The following is an 8,805-nucleotide window of genomic DNA, read 5'->3' on the forward strand; positions in this document are numbered from 1 at the left end:
TCTGCCTCCCGAGTGCTGGGATTAAAGGCGTGCGCCACCACGCCCGGCTTGAATTCTTAACCTTAACTGCATCAGAGTCACCCAAGGAACAAGAAAAAACAAACACACACATGCTGAGCACAGCGTGGTAGCACAGTGTGATCCCAGTGCTCAGGAGAAGCAAGGGGAGGTCACTGCCTAGATTTCATAGGTCACGGCTTAAATAGAGATACAGGGATGCTGAGCACTGGCTGGTCCTTGCACGGAGTCATTTAACATCTCTTTCCTCATCTGAAATACAAGGTTGATAGCAGCTGTCTTAGAAGCTGTAGTGAGGTAAACCATATAACCACTGTAAGTGGGGTGCCTGTCATCTGATGTCACTCAGACACTAGTGACGGAGTTTAAGTTTCAGTGGGCTTTTTATTGTTTTTATTCTTTACTACCTCACCATTTCTGCCAGAAGTGACGTGGCACACCTTTAATCCTACCACTCAGGAGACAGGGGCAGACAGATTTCTTGAGTTGTAGTTCAAAGCCAACCTGGACAATATAGTGAATTCTAAGACAGCTAGGGCTGCACAAGAGATTTGTCTCAAAGCAAAACCAACAGCAGGCAGTTTAGAGAGATGGTCTGCCTGTGAGCCTCAGTCTGTATATATATGGCCCTCTCTCCTTTCTCTCTCCCCCATTCCTCTCTCTCTCCCCTCTTCTTCCCTCCTCCTCTCTTCCTTTCCTTTCTTTCCTGAGTGGGAAGGGTTATCACTGACTTAACTGTAGCGCAGGTTGACCATGAGTTTGCATCAGTCCTTATGCCCCAGCTTCCTGAGTGCTGGGATTGCAGGAATGGACCAATAGGCTCAATGATAAAGATCTGGTTGGTTTTTCATTTTGAAAAGCTGGGGCATTAATGCAGTCACTATTGCAGAGGCCTCTGTGATGTCCTATGAAGGACTTGCTAGCTTATGTCTTTTAGCTCTCTTTAAATCCGAATATGCTTGGCTAGGAATATGGTTCTGTGGTAGAGCACTCACCAAAGCATGCATTCAGGAGGTCCTGAGTTTGATGCAAACATACAACAAAACCCGAATCTCAGTGCACCTGCCTCCCCACCCCCAGGCCCCCTAGAGCAGGACTCAGCTGAGAACAGGGCAGCAGTGACAAGGAAGTTAGAATAAGAAGCCCTAGAGAAACCCTGTCTTGAAAAACCAAAAAAAAAAGAGAGAGAGAGAGAGAGAAGCCCTGTGCAGAGAGAACACACCCTGGCCTTTCAAGTTAACAAAAGAGGGAACAGTTTTAGCTGGGTGGTGGTGGCATAGCCCTTTAATCCCACCACTCCAGGAGGCAGAGGCAGGCAGATCTCTGTTAGTTCAAACCCAGCCTGATCTATACAGCAAATTCCAAGACAGCCAGGGCTACACAGAGAAACCCTGTCTCAAAACAAAACAAACAAACAAAACCAGTAGGACAACAACCAAAAGTAGACATTAGCTCCTGAGCCCCTCAGAAGTTTTTAGGCCTTTGCTCAGCAGGGAACAATCTCTCTCCTTTAGGGACTGACTCCTCCGAAGGCATCCCATGCAGAGTTGAGTGTAGTTAGTGGAAATAGTTCCTTTGGATCTGAAGCCATCAAAGCAGCAAGCCTCTCTCTCAGGCAGCATGCATCTGTGTTAAATTCCCTAAAGCCAAGGATTGTTGTGGGAACGGCCCAGTCCAGTGGTTACCTAGCTCAGTGGGGACGGTGGGCTCTGGGCGTGAGTGTGTTTGTGTTCTCAAAATCTCCTCATCTTTGCAGCTGGAAGATGTAGAGTGGGAGGACTGGGAATGAGGGGAGCCGGAGCAAGCAGCTCCCCCACCCTCGGCACATCCCACCTCCCTCGCTCGCTAGTCTCGGCCGGACTTGGAAGACACTGAGAATGTCCCCCCCAAATGGCCTCTGCCATCTAGAACCTGGTACATATTCTGGTGGCTCCCTGCTGGCCCTCTGCTCACACCTTGGAAGAGCCTTTTCAAATACAGATCCAGAAGTCTGATTTGTGCCAACCTTAGGATGACCTAAGGGGAGGACCCCGTTACCCCATCACCAGAGAGCCTGCATTTCCCTGCTATTGTAGGGATTCCTACTGGGAGACCTCGAGGGGTAGCTGTCTCCTGCAGAGACAAGAGCTGAAGCACTGGTCTCATTGAAGACAACACATACTACCCCATAAGCTAGTAAGCCAGCAAGAGAGGCCATGCCACCTGCCCTTGACTACACAGGAACAGTGAACAGCATTTTCGTTCCTGACCCAGTGAGAAAGAGGCATTCATCTCTGGGAAATTTGCCTCTCTGGAATCTCCATCCCAACCATTTCCCGTTCCTGGGAAGGTCCTGGGGGTTCAGAATCTTAAGACCACACCTTGACTCTTCTCTCACCCACGCCGGGATATCCCTACACCTTCCCAGGGCTTTTATGTCAGATGCACCCAAGTCCTTAGCCCATCTGTGCCACTGCAAGAGTCTGCTCTTGTATTTCTCTCCCTCCCTGAGAAGGGAGGGAGCCACTTTCAGGCCCTCCGGTGTGTTGCCTGGTAGGATAACTGCTCCAAGCAGCTACCTACCTTGACTCCCATAGTTTGGGACACAAGCCAGCTCTGAGCTATATGAAGTAGTGAGCAGAGATGAGTACTCACAGTCCATCACCAGGCCAGCTTCTCCTCAGTGTTCTTGAAGGGATGCGCTGGGGCAAGCATCCTGAGACTCCTGTCTCCTGCAGAGGCCCTCCTTCCCGAAGACAGTCAGCCTGGGGCTCTTACCCTGAGACAATGAGGGCTGCATGAAGATCTGGTGCTGCGCCGATGCTGCCCTGGTGATGCAGTGTGCTGGGGCATCCACCAGTGACTCATTTAAAGGGGCTTGGTCAGGGTTGCTGTGAATTGTGGGCACTGCAAACCTTCAGTGAAGGGGGTAGGGTGGACAAAATGCTAAAAAAAATTTTTTTTTTGATGGGATGGGTTTTTCTCTTTGTAATTATTTTAATTAACTTTTTGGTTGTTTGTGCAATATTATATATTTTAAATTATAATGCATCTCCCCAGAGTATTTTGTAGCTGGGAAAAGAAAAAAAAAAGTAAAGAAAAAAATTCTAACAGCTGTTAGTTTTGTAATTAAAAAGGAACAAAAATAAAAAGTTTGTCCTGAACCTTTTACAGATTTGCCATAACAGCATTAAAGTGATTGAACAGAAGCCGGAAGTGTCTGGGGATGTTTCTGTCCCCCTTGGCAGAGGCTCCCACAGCTGCAAGCATGCTTTCTGCCTGGAACGGGCCGCATAGGTGGGGTCCAGCCTGGGTGCTAAGGATGCCCCGTCTCTTCCTGACTCTGCTTGGCCTCTGGTTTGAGAAAGGTTTGGGCCCAAGCAGCTTCTCACCAAGCCAAGGAGTCAGGAGGTCAGGCCTGCATTCCAGATGCGCTGGCTTTTATCTGGAAAGCGAGTTGTAGCACCTGAGTGGTCCCACGGGATCACCTTTCTCTCCCCACTTCTCCCTGCCTGCTGATGCTGTTAGGGCCTAACGTAACGAGTGCTAATTAATCACCTATATGAAAATCATTTGAGCGCCATTAATAAAAGAAAATTCTAAATAAGGCCCTTAGTTCCAGGAAGGTCTTTACAGGGAAGGTGAGAGGCCTGTGGAGCCACAGTAAGGAGGTGGAAGTTACTGTGGGAGACGTGAACTTAGTATAAAATATAGACACCACTTTAGAAGCGGCTTTCAGTCTGCTTTCTCCCCCGACTTTATTGGGGAGGACTTGCCATTGCTTTTATCAAGTGCTTGCTAGCCATGGGTGCCAACTAACTTCTTCGATTGAAGGCCGGAGTATCATGTCTGGTTCCAGGAGCCGCTTGAGCAGGTCCTGGCATTCGGTTGAGATGCCCAAATGAGTGGGGAAGGACACCCCCTTCTGCTGCTGCCACAGCATCTTGGGGATATCTGTGTCATCAAAAGGTAGACTTGCACAGAGCATTACATACAGGACCACACCCATGCTCCAGACATCACCTTTCTTGCTATCATGGGGTATGCCCTGTAGCACCTCAGGGGCGGCATAGGCTGTGCTGCCACAGAAGGTTTGGCTCAGCTCCCTGCGTGACTTGGGTAGCACCTTGGCAAAGCCAAAGTCGGTCAGCTTCAGGTTGAAGCCCTGCAACAAGGCGTTCTCACACTTAAGGTCCCGGTGGGCCACGCCACAGCCATGGCAATAGCGAATAGCCTCAACCATCTGGCGGAAGAGGGCCTTGGCCCGGCTCTCGGGAAGTGGCCCTCCGTTCAGCACACAGTCAAAGACATCCCCTCCCTCAGCCAGTTCCATCACCAGGTAGATTTTTCCATCTGCTGACTCCAGCATCTCATACACCCGGATGATGTTTTTGTGGTCCAGGGTACGGACAATCTGGAGCTCGCGAGGCAGGAATCTCTGGATAAACTCTGAGGGGAAAAGTGGGGAGACAAAATCAAGATCAAAATGTCCTGGTTCCTCCCTCTTGGCTCCTGCTTTCCAGCTTCCAGAAACCTACCATGTCTAGGTGTTCTTTCTTGACTCCCTGACCAGTCTCAGGTGTCTCTAGCAGCAAGTATTGCCTTCCTTTCATGATTAGCTCATCCTTGGAACCTCCTCCCAGCAGCCTGTGAGACCACAGATGAGGGATTTGGGAAGTTCAAAGCTATTGCATCCCACTATTCTTTCCAGGGATCCTATTGTCCTGTCCCTCTTCCACATGCATGGTACCAGTTCCTGCTGTCTTCTGGCCAACGCCTCTTGGGACAGGAAAAACTGAGGACCCTTTTTTTCTTTTCTTTTTTTTTTTTTTTTTTTTTTTTGGTTTTCTGAGACAGGGTTTCTCTGTGTAGCCCTGGCTGTCCTGGAACTCACTCTGTAGACCAGGCTGGCCTCGAATTCAGAAATCCGCCTGCCTCTGCCTCCCGAGTGCTGGGATTAAAGGCGTGTGCCACCACGCCCGGCTGAGGACCCTTTCTTTACCCTGTGCTTCAATTGTGGCTCTGGAAAGGTGTGAGGATCCAGGTTTCCCTACATCCTTCTATTTAGGGCAGAAATCTGACTTGCTTTCTGCCATTCTGACTCAAAGGGAGGAAGAGATGCTCTGAAGAAAAGGCCTACCCCTGTTGGCTAGCCCACCCTTCCTCCCAAGGACCCCCAGCTCACCTTCTGGCCCTCCCATCTTGTCTATAATTTTAATTGCCACTTTTCTTTGATGTTTTTTGGAAAATGCTTCTTTGACTTTTGAGTAGGTCCCTTCCCCAATGGTCTTGCCCAGCTGATACCCATTGGAGAGTAGAAAGTCCTCCATGCTGTGTAGCGCCTCCTTCTTGTCACCCTCTCAGCTCATGCTGCCTCTGCGAGGCAGCTCTACTCCACCATCGCCCTCGGCCTGCTTCTTTTCCCCCCAAGGACTTCATTCACAGCTGCCTCCAGGGCTAGAACATTCTCCGTCTGGACACAGCCACAGGTGGTGGGGAGGGAGAGGACCAGACATTTTTAAACTCCTGCCCAATTGTGATGTAAATGCTGTGTGACCCTCAGACAACATGGGCAGTGTCCCTACTTTCCCTGCCACCACCAGCAAAACCAGCATGGGTTAAGTCAGTCTTGAGCAAAGCGCCGAGTGGTAGCGATGCTGGGGAACAGGCCTGGGTGGCTGCATAGGTCAGGGATGCGGGCCTTCTCCATGTGGGCTCCGCTTCCAAGCAGGTCGCCCTCGCCTCCGAAGTCCCCATCCAGCTCTTGGGAAAGAGTGCAAACTGGTCACCAAGGTGCGATCTCCAGAACCCTCTGGCCTCAGGCCCGGGCCCTCACTAAATGCCCGAACGCTCTGGGACTGCCTAAGAATTCCAGCGAGGAACAGGCTGTGTGAGGTCAGCACGCAGAGATCGGGGTCACAATGCAGTCCTCCCCTTCGACGCTGGGGCCTGGGCGCGCAGCAGACACCTGCCAGGCTCCGCCTGGACCGGAGCGTCCTCCCGCGGCCAGGGCTCGGGCAGTTGCTTCCAGCCTGGGACCGGCCTCGGCCTCCGGCAGGTAAGCCACGACACAGGAGACGGGCACGGGCAGGGAGCATCTAGGGGCCCGGAGCTGCCTGACCGCCACTCCTATACAGAGTGCCCCGGGGCCTGGACATGAGTGCCCAGGAGACCCCACAGGGTCGAAGATTCCCCATTGAGGCCGGAGACTCCCCTGGCCTTGCCTCCGCCCCCGAGTCCCAGGATAGCCCGGAGCCTGTAGCTACGGATCAAAACCCTGTCAGGTGAGTCCGTCGCCCCACCCCTCGGCCCTGCCCCATCGCCATCCCCAGGGCCCTAACCTAAAGAACCCAGGCGCATCCCCTGGCGCGCCCCAACACTTTGCGCCCCCTGTCGCCTGCCGCTTTCGCCAGGCCGCTCCGACGCTGCCCGGGCTGCCACTGTCTGACGCTGCTGCACGTGCCCATCGACGTCTACCTGGCCATGGGCGGGAGCCCCCGGGCCCGTGCTACCTGAGTGCGCCTGCGCACGGCAGCTCTGCAGGAGCCGGGACGGACGAGGCCAGCCGCGGGCCACCACGCTGAGGTCGCACGCGCCGAGCACGAGACAATGATGCACATTTTAAAATAAAAGAATGATGCACATTTTAATAAAGCACAGCATAAACTGTTCTTTCCATTCCGGGCTGGCCGTGTATGTGTATCCGTCGGATCGGGCCCACCGACTTCTCGGACCCAGCCAGTATCACTCTTGGGCTACCTCCACTCTTAGACCAGCCTTCCACCTGCCTCCACTTCCCTGCCCACCTCCCACTAGGGGATCGTCACCCTCTTCCAGGCATTTTTTTCTTGGTGGTTACTTTCCCTTCACCCGGTTGTCAGTCTCCTCTTCCTTGTCTTGGGTTTGCCAATGAAATCTTCATTCTCTGAGGGACACTGGCAGCTTAGAGCAGCTTGGGACAGAAGCAAGAAAGGGAAAGATGAGCAGACGATGTAGAAAATAATAATAATAATAATATAATAATAATAGTAAAAGACTGACCACTGCAACACCGTATAACTCTCACAAACTAGAATTAGATTTGACTGTTCTTTGGCCCGCTGCAGGGGTCAGGCCATCTGACCCCATCTGTTTGGACCTTTGGTTTCTCCTAAGACCAGCAGAGTTACTGAGACTCAAGTTATTTGAAAAATATGTCCCAAATATTTTTTTTCTTTTTTTACTTTATGGACATGAATGTTTTGCCTGGATGTATGTGTCTGCACCAGCGTGTGCCTGTTGAGTTCCCTGGAACTAAGGTTAAGGATGGGTTTGAACCACTGTGTGGTTGCTGGAAATCACACCTGAGTCCTTTGTAAGGATAACAACTGCTCTTAAGCACTAAGCCATCTCTCCACACCCCACCCCCAATCTTTTTCTTTTCTGACCTGGCCTGGAACTCACTTTGTAGACAAGGCTGGCTATGAACTCGAGATCTACCTTCCTCTACTTCCCGAGTGCTCAGATTAAAGGCATGCACCACCATGCCTGTCCCCGTAAGTTTCTTTTTCTTTCTTTAGATTTATTTATTCTTTATTATATGTAAGTACACTGCAGCTATCTTCAGACCCACCAGAAGAGGGCATCAGATCTCATTAGGGGTGGTTATGAGCCACCATGTGGTTGCTGGGATTTGAACTTCGGACCTTCAGAAGAGCAGTCGGGTGCTCTTACCTACTGAGCTATCTCCCCCCCCCCCCCCCCCGTAAGTTTCTTCATTACATATTTCATAAGTGAGGAATTAAAGGACATGCCCAAGGTCCCCCCCTGATAACAGGTAATGCTGGGACATAAAACTGCTCCCCTTTCTTAAACTAAATGCCTTGAGGGACCCTCTCAAGCAGAAGCCTTGACAGGAGGGGCTCCAAGAAGGGAGCCTACTTGGAACACATTCCAATTTGGCTATTGTTATTCTATAGTTACAATGGTGGCAGTCATCGGCAAGAGAATCTTTGTAGCACAGGCTGGCCTCTATCTTTGATCTCCCTGACTCAACCTCCCAAGAAAGCCACTGGTGTGTGTGCGCCTTAGAGTTTGCTGTGGCTTCTAAAATTATTATTATTCTGTTGAACTATGAAGCTCTGTAACCCAAAGGTCTAGTTCAATCTCCTTTGAGATCTAAAATAAATTACTAAAACACCTCTCCACTGACCCACACGAAGTGGAGTTCAAGCCCCTTTTTAGGATACTTCAGAACCCTTGCTGATCTGAAAAAGGCAATTTTTGGTTGGTTGGTTAGCTGGTTTATTCTTTTAAAAAAAATTAAACAGGGCTGGTGAGATGGCTCAGTGGGTAAGAGCACCCGACTGCTCTTCCGAAGGTCCGGAGTTCAAATCCCAGCAACCACATGGTGACTCACAACCATCTGTAACAAGATCTGACTCCCTCTTCTGGAGTGTCTGAAGACAGCTACAGTGTACTTACATATAATCAATAAATAAATCTTTAAAAAAAAATTAAACAAACAAAACCATACAGGATCTCATCTAGCCCAATCTGACTTCAAACTCACTAGGTAGCTAAGACTGAGTGAGCATAGGACTGTGCCATAAGCTGTGATACCTCGCCTGGTTTTACCCAGTGCTGGAGATCCAGCCCATGAATTTGTACCTGCTAAGTAAATTGCCTACCAACCTGAGCCTTTTAAAAGTGGTTTTTAAAAGACTGATTTAGCCGGGCGTGGTGGCGCACGCCTTTAATCCCAGCACTTGGGAGGCAGAGGCAGGCGGATTTCTGAGTTCGAGGCCAGCCTGGTCTACAGAGTGAGTT

At 50.6% G+C, this 8,805-nt stretch overlaps 2 protein-coding genes across 2 annotated transcripts; one reads left to right on the plus strand and one right to left on the minus strand.

Annotated features, from left to right (window-relative positions):
* Window positions 1-3,730: 3,730 nt before the first annotated feature.
* Tssk3 (testis specific serine kinase 3) lies at window positions 3,731-5,588 on the minus strand. Its single transcript, XM_021160268.2, has 2 exons — window positions 5,183-5,588; window positions 3,731-4,446 (listed from the first exon to the last, which is right to left on the minus strand). The coding sequence occupies exons 1-2, from the start codon at window positions 5,325-5,327 to the stop codon at window positions 3,785-3,787; spliced, it is 807 nt and encodes a 268-aa protein (XP_021015927.1). The 5' UTR covers window positions 5,328-5,588; the 3' UTR covers window positions 3,731-3,784.
* Window positions 5,589-5,718: 130 nt separating this feature from the next.
* Window positions 5,719-6,675, plus strand: Fam229a (family with sequence similarity 229 member A). The gene is made up of 3 exons (XM_021160269.2): window positions 5,719-6,055; window positions 6,135-6,281; window positions 6,411-6,675. The coding sequence occupies exons 1-3, from the start codon at window positions 5,919-5,921 to the stop codon at window positions 6,511-6,513; spliced, it is 387 nt and encodes a 128-aa protein (XP_021015928.1). The 5' UTR covers window positions 5,719-5,918; the 3' UTR covers window positions 6,514-6,675.
* The last annotated feature ends 2,130 nt before the right edge of the window (window positions 6,676-8,805 follow it).

The sequence above is a fragment of the Mus caroli genome, chromosome 4 (assembly GCF_900094665.2).
Source record: "Mus caroli chromosome 4, CAROLI_EIJ_v1.1, whole genome shotgun sequence".
NCBI classification, from domain to species: Eukaryota; Metazoa; Chordata; class Mammalia; order Rodentia; family Muridae; genus Mus; species Mus caroli.

What these genes read in the sequence shown, in the direction of transcription:
- Tssk3 (XM_021160268.2), bottom strand. Translation starts at nt 5,327, where the DNA reads ATGGAGGACTTTCTACTCTCCAATGGGTATCAGCTGGGCAAGACCATT. An exon ending in CAAGATGGGAGGGCCAGAAG is followed by an intron (nt 4,447 to 5,182) that starts GTGAGCTGGGGG and finishes TTTTCCCCTCAG; the next exon opens with AGTTTATCCAGAGATTCCTG.
- Fam229a (XM_021160269.2), top strand. Translation starts at nt 5,919, where the DNA reads ATGCAGTCCTCCCCTTCGACGCTGGGGCCTGGGCGCGCAGCAGACACC. An exon ending in CCGGCCTCGGCCTCCGGCAG is followed by an intron (nt 6,056 to 6,134) that starts GTAAGCCACGAC and finishes ACTCCTATACAG; the next exon opens with AGTGCCCCGGGGCCTGGACA. An exon ending in ACGGATCAAAACCCTGTCAG is followed by an intron (nt 6,282 to 6,410) that starts GTGAGTCCGTCG and finishes CGCTTTCGCCAG; the next exon opens with GCCGCTCCGACGCTGCCCGG.